The 22686-nt window shown below is 26.1% G+C and overlaps 1 protein-coding gene across 3 annotated transcripts in view; it reads left to right on the top strand.

Moving 5' to 3' along the window:
* LOC100206328 (puratrophin-1) overlaps nucleotides 1-22686 on the top strand; it is a 48211-nt gene that overhangs the window by 12507 nt on the left and 13018 nt on the right. For all 3 annotated transcript variants that reach the window (XM_065815510.1, XM_065815511.1, XM_065815509.1), the window contains 6 exons: nucleotides 9524-9884; nucleotides 13583-13817; nucleotides 16359-16464; nucleotides 19168-19272; nucleotides 21449-21565; nucleotides 21667-22053. In XM_065815510.1, the coding sequence (XP_065671582.1) occupies nucleotides 9524-9884; nucleotides 13583-13817; nucleotides 16359-16464; nucleotides 19168-19272; nucleotides 21449-21565; nucleotides 21667-22053 (1311 nt within the window). The remainder of the gene's footprint in view (nucleotides 1-9523; nucleotides 9885-13582; nucleotides 13818-16358; nucleotides 16465-19167; nucleotides 19273-21448; nucleotides 21566-21666; nucleotides 22054-22686) is intronic.

The following is a 22686-nucleotide window of genomic DNA, read 5'->3' as shown; positions in this document are numbered from 1 at the left end:
TAAACAAGATAGTATAAACAATAATAATATCAATAATATTAAAAAAAACAACACATTTAAAATCTTTTCCTAATTTTATTTGGAACTTGTATGTTTAATTCTATTTTTAAAATGTTTCAACTAATTAAAAATGTTAAAACAAATCATGTGACTTAACACATAGATAAAGTATTTTTTCGTTAAGGATCGTCCATAAAGTATGTATGTAAAAGATCGTTCATAAATTACGCTCGAATAGGAAAGAGGGGTTCAGTTATGAAAGTAAGGAGATACTAAATTAAAAAAAATATCATAAAATGTTGAGTAGGTAGGTTAAAAGGGTAGGTACTTTTAGGGAGGTGGAAGGTACTCAAAAAAGTGTAAAGCAAAATTGAAGGTGGAGTGTGGGGGTGGGGGGGGGGAAAGAGATAAAAAAAAAAGCTTATGTACTTTATGGACAACCCCATAACCAATCATTGACATTGTTTAAAAGTATTGTTTTAAAGTAACTTATCATACTCTACAATAAAAATCACATGACATATTGCACAAAATATTTGGATAAAAATTAAATTCTGAAAAAAAAAAATTTTTTTTAAACCTTATGAAAAAATAATTGAACAATATTTGCTGTAAAGCTATGGTGTATGGTCTGCATTCAGTATAAAAAAGAATTACTTTGCAAGCTAAATATTTGCAAGCCATATGGAGCCATATGCTTATCTGGGTCAAACTCATCAGTGGAACAAGCCTTCTGATAATGCTTATGTCAGACCAAAGACTCAACAGAAAGACCAAAGAGTTAACCACAAAACACTTAACGCTATCCTGGCCATTAAAATCAATGATCCAAATTTTAGTGATAATGATAAGAAAAATGTAATCAAACGGATTACTGATATATTTTTATAAAAACAGCAAACAGCTTTTTTTGATCCAATAATTCAACCTGCTACAATAGTAAATGACGAAAAGGACAACATTGATTATGATAGTTTAAGCAGTGAAAGTAAATGGGAAACGCCTGAATTGAGTGAAAGTGAAGAAACTGTGTTCGATTTTGAAATTGAAGATATTTTGGGCTAATTTATTTAAAATGAATATTTATAAATAATTTATAACTATAAATATTCCTTTTGTAAGATAAAAATGATACTATATGATTTCTTCATATTTTATTTTTGTTTTTATATTTGCGCTATATTTAATACATTTAAATATATTTTACAGTAATAAACCTGATATATAAAATAATACATTTAATGCATTTAATACCCTTCTAATGGTTCTATTCATAAAAAAAATGTAAAAAAGATTTGTTTATTTTTAAGTTCATATATATATATGTATATGTATATATATATATATATATATATATATATATATATATATATATATATATATATATATATATATATATATATATATATATATATATATATATAATATATATATATATATAAAAACTCTAACATTGATATAATATTCTATAATTCAATCAATATGAAAAAAATATTATGAAAAGATAATTGATAATATTCATTTAATAGGATATAAATTGTCTTAGAAAATGCAACAAAAAGTCCTGGAATGTCCTGGGAATATCCTGGAATTTAACTTTTAAGATTTTGTGGCCACCATGATTTATGTGTGCGCCTTACTTAGAAAATACACTGAATTGCTTAAATGTTATAAAAAATGTGATGAGATTTGTATTATTCAGAAACATACAACAAAAAGATTGTTTATATAAAATAAGAAAAAATAAATGGTTACAAAGCAAACATATGACCAGCGGTATTTAAAATAAAAAAATAAAAAAATTGGACAGTTGTAGAAATCGAACCAGGGACAATCCGTGTATGAAGTTTACACCTTATCTAAATAAACTAAATGTACGTATACTTAGGAACAAATAATTATAGTTATATAATACAAAAAGTTATACATACGCATGCTTTAAAAGTATACCCAGACGTTTTCTTATAGGGGCAATATATTTTACAATCAGATGGCAATTTAAATTTTTGCTTTCCTCTTTAAAAACAAAACAAGTAAAATATTGGGAAATCATGTTTTTATTAAACTGGTTTTATTTTTTTGCTTTTACTTAACACATTTCGATGCTGAAAATAACAACCACCATAAAGAAACTAAAATAAAAACAGTACACAAATTATTAAAATTATTGTTATTTTTTTTTCTATTTAAGTTTATTTTAGTTTCCTATTTTACTAGTTTTGCAACACTTGATAATAAAACTTTCAAACGGCTGTGACCAAGTTGTCTAAAAAAATACTCATGCATGTACATACAAATTGAAAAACCGCACATGTTTCCTGGGAAGGCTTGAAATATGTCTCTCTTTTCATGAGTGCGCACTCAACTTGAAGCTCTTTGCTTTACACAATTCCTAACAGATTGCTAATGACATGGCCAATTCAGTACTTTCATTGTTTTGGTAAAAACTGTTTGATTTTCAATATCTATCTGAAAACTTATGCATATAAAATCACGTTAATAATATGTAGAAAAACTAATTGATATTTTAATCAAGTTAAAACATCTGACATGGTCAAACTTATTCTTATCAAATCTTTTTGATATAATATATAGTATTTCTAGGGGTTATGTATACCCTTGTTATTTAAGTAATATAAATATATTTTGAGAAAAAATGGAAAAATTTGGTCGTGGTGCACTGTGTCAAAATTCATTAAAAAAAATTACAAAAAACCCTCCAAAAAAAACTATTGCTTATAAATTATCAATTAAATTAAAATATAACTAAATACCATTAAAAGAAAATAATAATTTTCTTTGTTGTTATTTTTTAAGAATTCGCCAATTTATACGCCTTTTCCTGAGACTTATTTTTTTTTATATATGGGTAAAAGCATTTCAAAATTTAATTTGAAATCATGTTTAAGATATTTGGTAACTTTTAACATTTTTGCAATAAATTTTAATTTTTAATTTTTGTTAAAAAGAGCTTAAAAAAGTGTCCTGAATTGATTTTTTTTTTGTTTGTTTAACTATGAGTTTAAGATCAAAAACTAAAAAATTTCACTTAATTTCATGGTAATTTTAACATTTTCCCATTGATAGGTATATATAAAAGCAGAACGAAAAAAAACCATTTGCCCATATATGGCCTAATTTGATATAAAACCTTTTAAATATTTTTTTTTGTTTTGTTTTTGTTTATAAGAAAAGCGTTTTAAGTAACAAGCAGTAGTTCATTGCTTACATTCATTGTGAAAATGGCACATTTAGTTCCTATGAGTAAAAAACTTGTGCTCAAGCAGATGGTGCTAATTATCAAACCTCAAAAGCCAAAATATGTGAGATTTGACGGTATATTGCATGTTTTAAAAATTTATAATTAAAACTTGTGTATAAAATAACTAACTATAGTTCATTGCTTACATTTATTGTGAGAAGCATACATTTATTCTTATCATTCAAGAGTTAAGAAATAGTCATGATAATTTTTAATTGTTTATGCGACACAAAGTTTGCAAAAAGTGAAAATAAAAACAGAATGTAGATGGTGTCATTGAATAAAAAATAAAAATTATAAGAAAATATAAAATGTGTGGCAAGACTTTTGTGAAGTAGAAAAACGAAGAGTGGATGATAAGGGGGCATGGAGAGAAACAGCTAACGCTCTAGTCACTCTGTGTGTAGAACATATGCAGCAAAGAACAAATATTTGATATACTGATTCAGAGACTGTTGATGTCTACAGGTGTGATGGTGTAGTGCATTAGTATGTTTCGTTTGGTCATCTAGTATGGTCTTGTTATGTTTTTGTTCACTTTTAAATCAGGTGAATAGAAAGCTAAATACACTCACTCCTTGTGCTTATGGGCTAGCAACTCAGAGCCAGGCGTAAGACCTACAGATTGGACTTCAATCGATCGAATGCACATATTAGTCACTATAGGCCACAAGCTATCACTCTTAGCCAAAAGAGCTACTGCCCCGTGCTGGTGTGGAATAATGTGCTATGGAGTGAGATTTTAGATCCAAGCACATAGTCAGCGAGCGCTGATCCAACATTGTGGAGCGTGTTGCATGAGTGTCAGCGTAGTCATTAGGTTGTTGAGCACCATAACCACATCAAGCGGGATAGCCTAATGTCCGTTTTGTCATTGTGGTGTACATTGGAAAAAGTCAGGGCTCGATGAATAATTCAGGGACATTGTGGTGTACATTGGAAAAAGTCAGGGCTCAACGAATAAGTCAGGGCTCAAAGAATAAATTTGTTTATGGGACACAATGATCGCAAAAAGTGACCAACGGTCACAAAAAGTGACCAACAGTTGCAAAAAGTGACCAACGGAGTCGTCCAGTTATGGAGACCTGGGAGATTTGAAAATAGAAGTAGATTGTAGATGATGTCATTGAGTGAGAATCATAAATGAATGTAAAAACTATTTTGTAGGAGGAATAATATTTTAGGACTCAGGGATAGGGTGAACAATAACTCATGCTCTAGTCATCCTAAACAAATGATAAAACAATGGTCTATGAGTAAACAAGTCAGTATAGATCTGCTGGTTTATTAATGGCAACCATGGCTAAAATTATTGCACCATACAAAAACAATAAAATAAAATAAGTAGATAACAAAATATTAAGTAAAATAATAAAAAATGACAGTTCGGGCAATATAAAAAGAAAAAGTAGGCTAATAAATGTGGTACTATTTATGGTCTAAACTCTAGATAATTTATTGAAAACTGATAATCACCTGTGTGACATAAAAGTATATAAATGTCGTTAATGTAACAAATTCATAATATAAAGCTCACAAAGCGCTGTAATACGTGGGTGTAAGAGGTAAAAAAATGTTGGTGCCTTGATGACCAATCAGCATTAAGTAGTGGATAATGTTGATCCCCCTCCTCAGGAATGCACTGCTATTATAACTATAATAGTTCATTGCTTACATTTATTGTGAGAAGCATTTAATTCTTATCATTCAAGAGATAGGAATCATGATAATTTACTTGACCTCTTTTACATGAGTTTTGTAGACTAGAGGGTCTATACCATAAAAGTATTGGCGAACCTCAAATGATAAATCTTAACAAAACTTTATTAATATTTAAATGTTAATTCCAATCTAAAATGCAGAAACATTCAAGAACCTTCTCAAGACTTCTAGAATATGAGCAAGCTTGGTTGGAAAAAGATATAGCAGTTGACAAAAAAGATGTTGCAGCAGGTCCAGGTAGAAAGAGCAAAGATTGGTAAGATTTAGGTGGTAGAAGCAGAAGATCTAAGGTATTAATACATCAATTAAATTCAAACCAATTCATAAAATAGTTTACTTACCCAATATTGTTTTGTTCAAGGTTGCCAAATTGGTTGAATATCCTGCTGAAGCATTGGCTTCAATAAAAAAAGCTACTAGATTTACTAGCAAAAAAGACTGTTGAAAAAAAAGACTCATGAAAAATGAAGATCCTTAATCTTAAGAAGAGCTTAAAAATTCAGTATGATCTTTCTGATGAACAGTCTTTTAATTATTAGAAATTTATCCATAATTTATAATGCAGATATTTAACTTTCAGTTTATGAAATTAGGAACAAGAGACAAAAATATTAATGTCTATGACAGAAACATCTCTTTCAACTCCTCTCTAGAGTATATATAATCATACTCTGACAAGGATATTAAGTTTTAGTGAATGCCAAGACTTGAATAAGAGGGGGAAAGTTTTAAGGTATACTTCATTTTAAAGGTGGTTTTGGTGGTGCCTCCAGTCAAAGTGAGTATAAGCAAAAATATACTGATACAGGCTTGGACAGGAATGGCGTGCAGTTGAACGCTATTGCTGACCACGCAAATGGTTTTTTTTGTTGACAACTTGACCAAGACTGTTAAAATATTTTGATGATTTAAACATTTCAAAAATGCGCTGAAAAAAGAAACACTAAGCTAAACAGTTCAGCTCAGCGTTTTTTTTTTCAAGTCTTTTTTTTTGAAATCTTAAAACTATGAAGAAAATTAAAAAAAATGAAAAAGAAAACAATTCCTCACGAAAAAGAAAATATATAAGCTTTAGAATAATACTTAAAAAACTCAAACTCGAGGCAAAATTTACTTTTTTTATGTTTTTAATTGCGGTTGAAATAAATTACTTTAAAACTTATCTTTTAAAACGTCTTATTAAAGTTACGTAATACGTTTTAACAAATTACTTCTAATGATTGTTTAATAAATAAATAAATTTTATTTAAGTTATTGTTTATTTAAAATGTGGAATTAAATTATTGAAAGGAAAAAAATATAATATTTTTAAATTGTATAAACATTTTTTTTTTGAAAAAGTCGCAAAAAAAAAAAAAAAAATTTTTTATAATAACATAGTCTTTTTAAAATAGTGATTTTTAATCATCTCATTAGTAAGTCAATTTAAAAAAAGCTTTAAAACAATTCTTTGTAAAAATAAAAACAAAAAAAAATAAAGCAGTTAAATCATTTCATTGCAACGAGAAGGTTTAAATTAAACTTATGCATCAAAAAAGTATTTAAAAAAAGTAATCTTATGAAAAATTTTTTAGAAAAACATGGAAAGTTTCAAATGTTTAAATTTATTATAAAAAATACATGCTCACTAGAAAAAATTTACACATTTAGTTTACAGAAAATTTGTTTATTTTAAAAAATCATTATAATTAACATTTTATTTAAAGCTGTAAAATAAAAGTGTTAGAAAAGATCAATTTCAAACTATGTTAATAAAAAAAAAATTCTTAAATTTGATAAAATTTAAGTTACTTTTTATGTTCATTTTACATTCAACAAATTATAGTTTCATCAAATCAATAAATTTTTTATATACTGTTACAAAATAAATGATAATGATTCATGCTTATAATTGTATATAAATGCATTGCCAGGTAAATCATAATTAAGCCTAATCATAATCATAATATATATATACATAATAATATATAATAAATTTACATAATAGTAAATTATAATATATAATTTAGTATTGTTAAATTATAATAAATATTATAACATAATAGTAAATATTACATAATAGTAATATATAATAAAGCATAATCAAATTATTTTATAAGTTTTTTACTAATCTTAAAATATATAACAAGTTTATAAAAAGATGATTTTTTTAGAAATTGCTTTTTAACAAAAGTTTTTCCATTATTATTAATTTCTTAGATTGATCATCGATGATGAAGGTCAATTATAAATGATTAACTAGATTATGAGTAGTAGGTGAAGATTTTGTTAAAGCCAAAATATAAAAACTTTTTGGTAGTTTTGAATTTTTTTATTTTTAAACCACTAATTAAAACCGTAAAATAGTATGAAATTGAAATATATGTTAAAATATGAAACAAGTAGATACTATTAAGAGAACAGTTTTAAAAAAAATAATAAATAATATTTGGCTTAATTGTTTTTTCTTATTTATAAACTCAGATAAAAACATTTGCCCCTCATTTAAAAAGAAAACAAATTAGTAATAATAAAATTAATAATAAAAGCAAACATAAGCCGATAATGTTATGTTATGTTTTAAGAAATAAATAGGAAGTATAAATTTTTTAAAATAAGGAAATGTATATATTTTTTTCAAATAACATTTAAATTTTATTAATAACTATTTTTGTAATAATATTGTTTAGTTCAGAGATATTTAGACTTTCAATGATTTTTAGCATGGTTTCAAATTTTATTTAATTACAATGCAGTACTTTAAAATACACAATTGACATAATTTAACTTTTAATGATATAAATATGTATATTGAGTAAAGTTATATTTACTTGCATTACACTTTTCTGTTACACAACAAAATCTAAAAACAAGGCATGTACTTATATGCACCTTAGGAACTAAATAGCTCTGGAATCTAAAATTTTTCAGATTGTGATTCTTCTAGAACCTTTAAAAACATTCTTCTAGTTTAAAAAACTATCAGAATCTTTCCAGAACCTCCCAATATCTTTCTTAACATTCTAGTATCTTCCATAACAGTTGATGATATTTTTTCCTTAAAACTTTCTGACAAGTTTTGGAAGGTTTTAGAGTTTTTTGGATAGTGTCTGAAAGTAGATTCCAGAATGTTATTTAATATTCCAGAATGATCTGGAAAGTTCCTAAATGTTCTGGTAGGTTTCAGAATCTTTTCTAATGCTCTTTAAATAGCCTAAATATTCTTGATCTTACTTAAATATTAAAATACCTTTAGAATCTTATGCAATGCAATAGAATATTTTAGAGTATTTTAGAAACTTGTGTGTGTGAGAGGAAAGTGGGATTAGATTTGTACTAGAAAAATAAAATTTTACACTAGACCATTGAGGTTCAGAGCAATATTTTTTGAACAACCCTTAAAACCTCTGTTTTACTTTTTTTAAGAACACTTTTTTCTTAATGAAATCATGAATCTTATTTGTCTTTGTTCGAGGTAAAAAACTTTTTATAAAATTTCTTTTCTTTTGATTTCTCTTCATGTTTTCCTGAACCATACAATTTACAGTTTTTAAAGTCTTCTGTCAATCCCAAGCACTTCTGTCAATCCCAATCCCTTCTGTCAGTTCCAATCCCTTCTGTCAATCCCTTCTCTTCTGTCAATCCCTTCTCTTACCTCTCTTTGTTTCTGTCTTAACTTATTTTTTACTTGCAGTCTTGTTAAAGGTTTTTTCAAAAATGTTGTTCCCCAAAAAATTCAAAAGTTTGAATTTTTTGGGGAAACTTTATTAATTATTTGGCAACAATTATACATATAGTCTTTACAATTTTATAATTTGAGATTATGAATAGTATGTTATGAGATTGAGAATATTAAGTTTTTTTTACTTTAAACAGAACCATTTTTTTCTTTTCATTTATTTTACACCTTGATTTTTGAACTACAAAAAAAAAATTTCGGCTTTTTGTTATTTTATCTTGGATGGGGCTCTGGTTGATTACTTCTTTAAAATTAAAATCAAAACTTAATAAGGATTTAAAAAAATGCTTATAAAAAAAATTTATAGAAAAGTTTAATTGTGTTTTAGTAGTTACTTTAGTAACAGTATCTCTTTAATAGCAAAAAAAACAAACGTTTGAATAAAAAATATTGTTTTGAAGAATTGGATTTAAAAAAACTCTGTTTTTTATTGTTATTTATTATTAATATTTTTTAATTTGAATTATTAACTTTCTTTAATCGAAGTCCGAATCATATTACTATCTTTAATCCGAATGCTTCAAACAATTGTGGTAAAAATCAATATAAAGCAAGATCTTAATGTTCATGACATGGCTAGCACTTTTTCATGTGATCACATGGCTAGCACTTTTTCATGTGATCACATGGCTAGCACTTTTTCATGTGATCACATGGCTAGCACTTTTTCATGTGATCACATGGCTAGCACTTTTTCATGTGCTTTAAATTAAAATAGAAGACTAATAATTGTATCAATTTTAGATAAAGCAAAATCAAGTAATAATAAGAAAAAATTATTGATTTTATAAATAAACTTGAAACTTTTTTTATTATTTTAGGAATATTATTGCACAAATTCTCTAAAACCACATCCGTGGTTGCAGCGTTTTGAAAACATTATTAGGTATGCTATACATCCTTATGAAATAAATGCTGATATATTTCCAGGAGATTTTTGTGTTTATATTGCTGAAACTTCACCAAGGACATTACTATTACGCTATTATTTAAATGGAATTTATAAAACAATAACATTATCAAGTGCAGATTGTGTTTTAATGGTTTCTGAAAACTGGATTGAAATGTTGAATATCACCGATAATTGCAACTACTTAAAATGTATTATTTGGAATCAAAATGATTTTGAAAGAATTTCATGGGATAAGCTTCTTTCAATGCATAATGAAGAAAGTTCACCAGGTTTGTTACAAAACTTTTTTTTAAAAGTGTGAATATGCAAAACAATATATAAAAGTAGTATGCAGTACTTCAAATATTTAACAAATATAATGAATGAGTTCAAATTAACAATTTCACAGTTAATGATTGTATTGGTGCTGCGCAGATGATTGGTTTTTGGTTAACTTTTTGCTAACGTTAAGTAAAGAATTAGGAATTATTAACGGAAAGGGTCATTGTTATTCTGGATATGATATGATAAAAAGTATATAAATGAAATAAAAGTCTTGTAAATTATATTTGCTTAAAACTTTGCTAGTAAGTCTACTTTTTAGTAAATTACCATTTAGTGACAAAATGATGATTATAAATGCGTAAAGAAAAATAAAAGTTTAATAAATTTTTAGTTAACTTATGATTGAGAGAGGGTTTATCCTCTCAAAATATTTTGTTAGTATTATTAGTATTATCCAAATCTGAGAGTCAGTTCATAATAAGTTGTATTATACAACCAAATACAATACATACATAATCAGCCAAATAAGTGATAAAGAGATGGTAAATAATAATTTACCATCTCTTTATCACTTAGAAGTTGCTTGTCTTGACAGTGGGTTGATTAGAAGTCAAAGAAGTTGCTTGGTTATCTTGATAGTAGGTTTATTAGAAACAATAAAGCAACTGCTTACTTATTGCTTAGGGTGCCATGTACTGTCTATGTTTGAGTCAAGCTCTCTCTCTAATAATTTAAATCTTGGTTATTATAGTATCGTAGGGTGAGATAAGGTGATATGGGTAAAACTTTAGATATTTTGTTATTTTGAATATTAAATAATTTTTTATTGCAATTGAAATTTTTTCAACTTTTTTTTACATTCAAGGTGTATAAAATAACTTAACAATATGGTATGAGTAATAAGAATATACATTCCTGATATTGCATGAATCCTATTTTATTTTTACTTTTTTCTTCCTGGCAGTCTTTTTTTCATCTTTTTCTCTTCTCTTCTTATGGTAACCTGACCACAACATTTTTTGCTGAAAAAATTGAGTGATTATCTTTTTCATTAGATCTTCATTAGACTTTTTTTCATTGCACTTTGGCTGTATAATTGTGTAAGACGTAGTAGTCATATATTTACATTGAAACCTTTTTTCTTTAGTTGTTTAGTATATATATATATATATATATATATATATATATATATATATATATATATATATATATACATACTATTATATACTATATATATACCACTATATATACCACTACTGATAAGAGTGCTTAACCAAGTAGGATATACAGATTTAACAACATTTTTATGCCTGCAATCTCTTACCCAATTTTTTTCTAATTTCTTTCTAAATCATTTCAACAGAGCAAAAAAACCAATACCAAGAGGTTGTAACGCTTGACTTCTGTTCAGAGGTAAGCAAAGTAAAATTGTATATATTATATATTGCTGTTAATATTGCTAGACATTAATAGACATTAATATCTATTTTGTAGGCACCAGATTCCTATAGCCTAATGAAATTATAATGAACAGATTCTGGTACTTGTTCATTATAGAAGCCAAGTCTTTTTGAAAAATTCTTCTGAGCATTTGAAAGTTTATTTTGTTGGTCAATGTCATGCTTTTAGCCTGTTTTTCAATAAATTGGATGATGTGCTGGATAACAGCATGTATTTTTGGAATGATTGAAATTCCAAGATTCCAACTTCATTGAAAGCTCTGAAAGCAGCAATTATTTTTGTTCCTTGTTATCCAATTTTAACACTTGCTAATAATGATTCAAACAAGTCAATTTTATTCAAGAGTTGTTGGCAATGATTGCCATTGAATTCCCCTCCATGCATTGAAGGCCTGTTGATACGCAATTTATTCGACAAGTCAGTAGCTTTAATGAAAATCTGTTTGATTAAAGATAGTGTTTAAAGGAATCCTCAATGCCAAGATATATCGTATTCATATTAAAGAGAATTATAAAAAAAATCGTTTTTTAATTTTTTTGATTAAAACAATAAATTACTAGGATTCAAACAAGATTTTTTTGACGTCATTGATTTTTTTTGTTTGTTTTAAAGATCAATCTTTTAAAAAAATCAATGATGTCATGCACTAAAACTTATTTGACCTATTAAAAACAGAGAAGGTGAGCTCTGACTAATAACAAAAATTAGTTGTTCTTGGTATGCATTTACTCTTTTTAATCAAAAAAATTTAATAAGAACTGAACATAGTAAGAAATATTGAACACAAAACATAGTAAGAAATATTGAACACTGAACATATTAAGAAATATTGAACACTGAACATATTAAAAAATATAGAACACTGAACATATTAAGAAATATTGAACACTGAACATATTAAAAAATATAGAACACTGAACATATTAAGAAATATTGAACACTGAACATGGTGAAATATATTGAACATTGAACATAGTAAGAAATATTGAAGACAAAACATGGTGAGATATATTGAGTAAATATTGAACAATAAACATGAAATAAGTACTGTGTTTAGTACTGCTTATATTACCATTTCGTTTTTGTTTATTTAAAATGATTTGTGGGAACTTTGTTAAATATTATTCATTTGTTATATATTTCCTTAAGCATTCTGTCATGACAAAACATCAAACAATTTATTTTTGTGTCTATCAATCATTTAGCTATGTTCAAGGGTTTTGTTTATTCAACTTATGATACACATACATGTTTACATAACATAAATTTATATTGCACATCCAAAAGCATTTATCTATACATATATATATATATATATATATATATATATATATATATATATATATATATATATCTATACATATATATATATATATATATATATATATATATATATATATATATATATATATATATATATATATATATATATATATATATATATATATATATATATATATATATATATGTATGTATATATATATATATATATATAAAAGTATATTTATTAATTTAATATATATATAAAAGTATATATAGGTATATATATTTATATATGTATACATATATATATGTATATATACTTATATATACGTATATATACCTATATGTATTTGTATATATGTATATATATTTATATATACATATATTTATATATACGTATATATATTTATAAACATAAATGTAAATATATAACATTAACTTAAAAAAATTTCATACAAGTTATGATTTTTGATACATCTTTAAAAAATATTTTAGATATTTCTCTCTAAAGAGACATTAACCCTTCCAACAAATTTTCTTAAGTCTTCATACAAGTTTTCTGTTATGGTTTTTCCAGTTACAAAAGAAATTATCCAAATAATCTTCGCAAATTAATGAAATAAGAAAACATTTTCAGTAATACCAATTTTAACTTCAATTTTAACTTCCTTTTTACATATCCAGTCATTTCAACAATAATTTTTTTTTTTAATTTTTCTGCTTTTTGTGGAAGTTGCAAGAATTATTTTTTCTATTTTGAAAGATTAAATACAGATAGATTGAAGTTGTCAACTTTATCAACCAATCTTATGAATTTTTTAATTCAAAAAGTTAATTTTGTTAAAACTTATTTATGTTAACACAATTTTTAAATCTTTTTTTTTTCAGAAGTTAGGGATTTGATAATGTTTTTGATATTTCATTGGTTTATTTTCATGTTTAAGTGTATGTAAAAATTAATGACTTATTTTCAATATAGTCCACTCAAAATCTTTATCAATTGAACTTTGGAATGAAGGCTCACTTAGTGCTTGGATGGTATTAGATGTGAACTTTGAGTTGTTGCATAATCAGGTGGCTTATCTTCCTGGAAGTCGAGATAAACGCGGTGGTTCTGTTATTTTTTTTGATACTAGTGAAACCAGTTGGGAAAATATTAAAGCAGATAGCGAAGAATTTGCAAAACTACTTATGTATTATTATAAAATTCCAAGGTATTTTGTGGTTTCCATGCAAGGGGCGAATTAAGTGATTGTGAATTGCTTCTTGAAATTCTCAATTTTATCATTCTCATTAAAAGCTGTGAACTGTTTTTTTAATGAAAGGTTTTGAAAAAAGGTTTTTAATGAAAGGTTAATGAAAATTCATCATATTGCAAAAAGTTATGAAAAAACAAAACAACAAGTTTTACTGCAAATGTAATAACTCAACAATATTTTAACTTATCATATTTAATTTATTGTTTGTTTAAACACCAGTTATTTATACAAGTATTTTACATTTTAAAAAATAAAGTTAAAACAATAGTTACTAAAGGTCTATAAAATAAGTGTGGTCTTAATATCAACAAGTTAAGTATAATTCCAAAGTTGTTTGCGCATTTTACAAAATATTAAATCAGATTTGCTGTTAGGTGGAAACTTGAAGAATTATTTGAAAATTTTAATGTATTAAATTATTAAAACATTAGTTAATTGATGATAAAAACAATGATAAAAAATACATAATTTAACACATCGCTCAATAAGTCCGTAGGATGACATATAGATGGCAACACAAATACCGAATCCGTATTGTTTTTAGAAAGTACCAACCTTCAAACGATATCTGTCAAAGTTTCATGACAATCGGACCATTATTTACCAAGTTAGTGTGTGAACGATTGAATCAACTTTTGTGAATTGAAAAAAATGGAAAAATCAGAATTTCGTGTGCTCATTAAGCATTGCTTTTTGATGGGAAAAAACACGGTGCAGACCAAACAATGGCTTGATAAGTGTTATTCGGACTCCTCTCCATCGAGGCAAATGGTTGAAAAGTGGTTTGCTGACTTTAAACGTGGTCGTACAAACACCGATGATGCTGAACGCTCCGGTCGCCCAAATTCGGCAGTTACTGAGGAAAACATCAAAAACATCCATAAAATCGTCTTATCCGACCGCAAATTGAAATTGAAGGAGATTGCCGAGGCCATAAGGATATCAGAAGGCAGTGTGTTTACAATATTACACGAACATTTGGGTATGAGAAGCTTTGTTCGAAATGGGTGCCGCGTTTGTTAACACCGGACCAAAAACAACAACGAATCGATGATTCTGAAGCATGTCTGGCACTATTTCACCGAGATAAAAAGGATTTTTTGCGTCGCTACGTCACAATGGATGAAACATGGATCCACCATTTCACTCCTGAGTCAAATCGACAGTCGGCTGAGTGGACACCAGCGGGTGAAAGCCGCCCAAAGCGCCCAAAGGCTCAAACTTCTGCTGGCAAGGTTATGGCATCCATATTTTGGGATAGCCATGGTATATTGTTCATTGATTATCTTGAGAAAGGTAAAACGATCAACAGCGAATATTACATGGCATTATTGGAACGATTGAAGGCTGTAATTGACGAAAAGCGTCAATTTGTGACACGTCATTGTCTTTCATCAAGACAATGCACCGTGTCACAAGTCAATGAAAACAATGGTAAAAATGAATGAATTACACTTCGAATTGTTGCCCCATCCACCATACTCGCCTGATTTGGCCCCCAGCGATTATTGGCTGTTCTCAGATCTCAAAAGGATGCTCCAGGGAAAGAGATTTGGATCGAATGAGGAGGTCATCGCCGAAACTGAAGCATATTTTGAAGGAAAAGATAAATCGTTCTACAAACATGGTATCGAAAAGTTAGAGAAGCGCTGGAATGACTGTATCGCCTTAAAAGGAGACTATGTTGATGAATAAAATCAAATTATGTCAAAATGTTGTTGTTTTATTAGCTATCCTACGGACTTATTGAGCGATGTGTTAACATATGCTGTTAGAATTTTTTTGTTTTATTTTAAATTAACTATAAGTTGTTTAAAATAGTTTTTGTTTTTAAGCACCCATGTCTTTGATTTTATATAAATATCTGTGCTAGAGTTATGAACATTTAAATAATGTCTATCTTTGATTTAAAATAGATATTGAACAAAATTTAAATAAGATATAAAAGTAGTTTTGATTTCTTTTATTTAAAATGTTTGATCAATGCTAAACTCCATTTGGCTGTTGTGATTTGTGATTGATTTATTGTTAATATTAGTTTGTACTGTATGCTTTAGTTTTATCTGATGATTTATTAAAGCTATTGAAGATTAAATTTTTAATAACTATAATAAAAATAATAATAACATGGTTTTATAATGAGATTTTTTATCACAGTTTCAAAATCAATGCACAAAAATTTTTTTATTGAATAGCAACTATCGAGTTTTGTGATAAAAACAGAGTTTACGGTTTTAGCCCAAAACTCAATAGTTGCATTTCCAGATATCGCAATTCACTATCACTTAATTTGACCCTTGCCATGGTTTTATTTGTTTAGGTTAAACATTCATATACCTCATATATCTAGTGTTTAATATAAGTTGTCTTTAAATAGGTACTCTTTAAAGGTAATAGTTCAAACTTGTGAATTAATTTAATTAGGTGATTTTAAGGGCAATTCACCTAATTAGAGAATGTTTAAATACCTGATGTCTTCATCTGATGTTAATTTAGAGAAAGTGTTCAAAAAAAAGGATTATCACTTGTTATAGATGCTCGACAAATGAATAATGCTCAGACAATTATAGAATGCATAGGAAAAGCTATTTCAACTTTGCAGGTAATATTGAAACAATCTGTTTTCATTTTATTTTGATTTTTAGGTCTAGTTGAATTAAATTTTTATTTTTTACAGAAAAAAATTTATAAATATATTTTTTATAGATTTATTTAAAAAAATTCACACTTGAATTATTTATTTATAGAAATTATCATTATTTTATAATTGTTCAAATATAGAAATTTTTATTTACAATTTTATTTAGTTTTTAATTTACAATCATTTAAAGAAAAATGTTCAACTATCAACTATACTTTTTAACTTAGAAGTATTAATAAATCATACAATTAAATTTATGCAGTTAATAGAAATAAAGCAGCTAAATCTCTAATGTTTATTGCGTTGATTGACTCTCCAATGGCTGATTATTTTGTGTAGCATTAAAATCAAATTTTTTTTTTTTGTAATTTTCCCAATCTCCAGGTCTTCAGACTGTTTAGGTATGTCTAGTAAATTCTCTACTCTGGTAAATTCTCCCTTAAGTTTGTTAATTTTGGCATTTCTTCACTTCATACCAAGCTTTTTCTGGTTTATTGTTCATAAATAAGTTAGTTTGTTTCATATGTTGTAAATAGCTAGCAACAAGTACTTGTTTGTGATTTTTACTAAAACCACTATCAGCTAGTAAAAAGCATTTCAACTAATTCAGTAAATAAAACTAAAAATTTTGAATGTGCGAGTGCCAATAAAACTTTTAAAGTTCTATATCCTGAACAATAAAATTAACTTTAGATGCCATAAATGTTTTACATAAGTTGCCAGATTTTGTTTGTGCAATTGCACCATTAAGTCGCTTATCAATGTAATTTTTTTTTTTTTTAAAGGTATTTATGTGAGTTACTCATTTATGTAAAGACTAAATATGTAATTAAACTTAATTAAAAAATAAGTTAGAAAAAAAAGTTCAATTAAACAGAAAGTTTTTTTATTTCAGTTTTTCTTCATAACTAGCAAATTTCATTCTAAAAATAATCATGTTCGTCTTCAGCAGAATTTTCACAACTACTTTAAGTTTAACTATTATTTTATTTCCAAAACGGTGTGGCGGAATAGTGCCACAAAATTTTGATTGTCGCAAATTTGATTGTCGAAAATGTGAAAATGGAACAGTGTTGCAAATGAATCTAAGGAATAGTAATTACTGTTTCCAACACTATTCTGTTTTTACTATTTGCGACACTATTCTATTTTTACTATTTGCAACACTATTCCATTTTCACTATTTGCGACATTATTCCTTTTTTTATTTGTGACACGATTCCTTTTTTTTTGTTTTCGACACTATTCCGATTTTACTGTTTGCAACATTATTCCTTTTACTATTTGCGACACTATTCCTTTTTTTTTGTTTTGGACACTATTCATTAAATTCTTCTGCATCGCTATTCTTTTTTTTTGTTTTTGACACTACTCATAAAATTTATTTGCGACATTAGGCCTTTTTAATAAATTCGACATTATTCCGAAATTCATTTTTCGACATTATCCCTGTCACCCTCCAAAACATTTGAAATCAGGTAGTTAATAAAATTTAAAAGAATTTATTCATAGTAACTCTTTTTAAATCATGTTATAATTTAATAATTATTAAATTATCAATTAATTTATAAACAAAATAATTTTACATTGTAATATAAGATATTTGATAGAGCAAAAAGTTTTATTGAATACCGCAAAAATACACTTAATTTTAGAGCTGAAGCTTCATTTGCTTTACCAAGTATTTCGTCAAGTCATTTGTCATCTGCTGTTGCTGATTTTGTCATTTGTCATCTGCTGTTGCTGATATTTTCATTTGTTATCAGCTGTTGCTGATATTGTCATTTATCATCTGCTATTTGTCATTTGTCATCTGCTGTTGCTGATATTGTCATCTGCTGCTATTTTTTAAATAAAACAAGTGTAGTTTTAATATTTTGGTTGTAAAAATTAATTGTTTTGCCAAAACATTTAAACACACAAATGTAAATTGAACATTTATTAAGGTGGTTTTCGAGAAAAGCTCCACTTTTGTGATGAAATGCATTCCATTTAAGCAACAAAAAAAAAAATTGTGTTTGTAAAACCGCTATATCAGTGGTTTTATAAACACAATTCTATTTTATTTCTATTGCATCAGCCATTATATTTGTTGCATTTTATTGAATCAGTCATTATATCAATAGCTTCTATTACCAAGCAGTATGATATTGATATTGTATAATTTATTTTTCAAGACAATTTTTCAGCTATTTTCAAAGCATTTTATTACAATAATTTTGATATTTTTATTACCAAAGATAAATGTGATCCTACTTCATTGATTAGTTGCTCTTCATAATAATAGCAATTCTTAAAAAAAAAATTTATTAGCAACAAAATGCTCAACATACATGTTGAATATATAAAAATGTAATTTCAAGTCAATTTTCTGGCTTTGTTGTTTTTCTTTTTTTTTTTAATTATATGACATGACTAATTCATGTATAGATATATCAGAATATGAAATAAAATTCGATATGTTATTTTGTTAATGTTATCTCTCTTTAATTCCTTTTATCCTATTAAATTTATAATCATTATTCTTAATTAGAATTAGATAATGTTTAACGGGATATCACTAATAATTTACTTTTTTTTAGTTTGTATTGACTGTGATGAATATGTTGTTATTAAGAAATATTTGCCATGCTTTGCTTACATGACATATCTGTTATTATTTAGAGAAATTTGCCAGGTGCTGTTTACATGACATATCTCTTATTGCCTAAAGATTCATTGATGTTGCTAGTTCCATTGTCTAAAATAAAAGAAAGTTTGAATTTTGAGGTAATGTACTTGTATAGTTTAAATTATGTATTTCTTTTAAGATTCATGAAAAGTTTTTAATGCAAATTTAAAAAATGTTATCTTTTTTACAAATAATGAATAATACATTATTAGTAAAAAAATAAGGTAATATATAAATAACTTTGTTTAGAAATAATATATCTTTAGGGAATTAGAAAAATCTTTATATTAGATAAAGTTAATGTTCAATGTTTTATAGTTTTTCATCAACTATAGCTTTTGTAAAATTCATGTGGTAACAATCTGTATCAATATTGTATGTAATCATTGTACATTTGCAGACAATTTTAGAGATATAACTAAACAATTTAAATGCAAAAAAAAAATTTTAGTCAACGTACACAAGAATTTTTTTTTTTTTTTTTGCATTTAAATTGTTTAGTTATATCTCTATAATTGTCTGCAAATGTACAATGATTACATACAATATTGATACAGATTGTTACCACATGAATTTTACAAAAGCTATAGTTGATGAAAAACTATAAAACATTAAACATTAACTTTATCTAATATAAAGATTTTTCTAATTCCCTAAAGATATATTATTTCTAAACAAAGTTATTTATATATTACCTTATATTTTTACTAATAATGTATAGTTTAATAAATTTACTTATTAAAATTCTTCCAAAGATAGTTTAAAAGAGTTAAAATAAAAAAACTAATCTTCAAAGTTAAAAAAAGTAGACAAAAGCTTGTTACCATGGCAAGAATAAATGTGTGTGCAAGCTAAGTAAAGCTCATATGAAATAGCCATTGAGAGCCAAATGAGCTGCTTACCCAGACAGATTTTAGAATGAAAATAAGAATGGCATCGTTTGTAAATCTAATGCTGCATTCTATTGCATCAGTCATTATATTTGTTGCAAGCTATTGCATCAATCATTATATTTGTTGCAAGCTATCCAATCAGTCATTGTATTTGTTGCATGATATCTGTTTTTATATGAGATATTGGTTTAAATTAGTTTTTTGTATCATTTGGTGTATCATTTTGTAGCATTTAATGTTTGATGTCATTACAAATTTGTTTAATGCTTTTTAAAACTGAATTTGGTTAAAATTTACATAATAAATTTATAACAGAGTTTATTCAATGATAAAAATTGTATTTATTAAAATATTTAATAAATATATATTATAAAAAGATTTATTAAATAAAAATTGTATATATTGAAATATACAAATAAAAACATAAATATCCTAATAAAAATGAAAAAGTTTTAATAAATTAAATAAAGTGTTTAAATTTTTTTTTTTAAATATCTTCTTAAAAGGCTTGATGTTCAAGAGGTTTAAAATCCTTTTTATTTAAAATGTCAGTGATTTAAAATGTTAATTTTTTTTTCATCAAAGCAGTTTAAAGTTAATGGAGAAATATGGAAATCGTTTAAAAAGATTATAATATGTTATGAAATATAAGCTTATGCAATTTATTTTAAATTTTTCATTAGGGTTTATTTTCCATTTTATATTTATAATATAAACATACCAAAAGGAAAATAATATATTTACTGCAAAATTATTTTATTGTAAGTTTTAAAGTTTATCAAAATAATATTTATTTGGAATGCAATTATAATATCAAACTCATTCAAAATTTAACTTCAATTATTACTTTCTCTTTAAACTCTATGCAAAATTTCTATAAGTTCTTATTTAGATTTTAAATTCTCTTCTAAATTTCTATGCTAATAGAAAAATTGTAGCAAGTGACACAATAAAAAAGCAAAGACCTTTTAAATGCTACTTTTAATGCAACAGTAATACTCATTACAAAAATAACTCTTTTTGTAACCGCTCTGTATATATATATTAAAAAAATCTTTTTTATAATTTTATATATATTAAATATAAAATTTTTTTTGCCTGCTGAAGTTTATAACCTGCAGTTTAAAATATTATTAAAAGGAATTTTATGTGTCAATAAAATTTCTTAATTTTTTACTTTTGTGTTAGCCAAAAATGTCTTGTGTAAACCTGTTTAGAGGAATGTGGGTGCGAATGAGAGTTAAAGTTCTTCAATACTGCCGTGACTTGCTGTAATATTTGAATATTAAGTTTTACAAAAGTTACATTTAGTGCCATAAAAACTTATTCAAGCTTTAATAGCTTTTTTCTGCAATTTTAATTTTGAAGTTTAATTTTTTAGTTTCAGCTTATTTCATCACTTGAAAAGTTGCACAATGAGATTGATAAAAGTAATCTTCCCATTGTATTTGGTGGCACACTTGAGTATGATCATCAGAAATGGATTAAATTTAGAACGGTATCATTTAAAATTATATTTTTTACCACTCATAATTGTTATACTTTCTTTTCTTTGTTATTCTAATTTGATAAGTTCTGATAAATTACATTCGTTTACAGCAAGTGGAGCCTTTTATGGTTGGATGTCGAAGTGCAGCAAAATATGCTATCAATCTAATGTCAAATTTAAATAAGTCTGATCCAATATACTCAAAAGAAGATTTCTTAAAATTACTCGAACTACATAAAGAAAAATCAAATGAAATTCTCTGTAATTCACGCTTGATACATCTTCAACAAGAAGGCATTCAAATTATCAGTTGGTGGAAGAATTGTGAAGATCAAAATATGAAAACAGAAGATTTTATTGATACAATTGACTGTGTAAAGCAACTTTATAGTCAAGTCAACCTTTTATTTAATCGATTACAGTTAAACATGAATAAGAGACAGGAAAAAATTGAGCTATATTTAAAAACAAGTTTATTTGAGGAAACATCTCAAAAGGTATTCTATTTTCTTATACATGTATATGTGTATGTACACATAGATATGTATATCTCTGTGTGTGTGTATATTGCCCCCCTCATCACTAGATTTTTTTGAGACCTGTTTGAGGGGGGCTACTGAACAATTGTTCCTTTTCACTTAAAAAATAAACAATGACTAGTTGCCCTCCTCTAATAGATCTCAAAAACAGCTCTGAGAGGAGTCAATTTTCGAAACTTGTTTTAACATTAGTATTATTTTTGACATTTTCATTTTGCTCAAAAGTAATGGGTTTAATCCCATTAACTTTTTAAAAAGATCACCCACAAGATGAAAATTTTAAAATGGTATATAAGTAATGTTTGCAAGCCTAGAATTTTCTTGAAGCTTATAGAACTTTCTGGACTGTTCTGGATGTTTTTAGAAATCTCTGAAACTTTCTAGAATTTTCTGGAGTCTTCTAGAAGTTTTTAGAAATTAGCAAGATTTATACTATATAAGCTGCCTGATTGAGCAACAGTAATAATATAATAATAATAATAAAATCTATATTCGTGAGATTGCAGTCAAATGATTTAGAAGTACAATAGAAGTACTTATATTTATTATTATTCCCTTTCATAAGTATATTCAAGTATTATCTTCAATCAT

Source organism: Hydra vulgaris, chromosome 13, assembly GCF_038396675.1.
Source record: "Hydra vulgaris chromosome 13, alternate assembly HydraT2T_AEP".
Classification (NCBI taxonomy): Eukaryota; Metazoa; Cnidaria; class Hydrozoa; order Anthoathecata; family Hydridae; genus Hydra; species Hydra vulgaris.
Note: the sequence above shows the minus strand (reverse complement) of the source record. Positions and strands in the feature narration are given on the sequence as shown.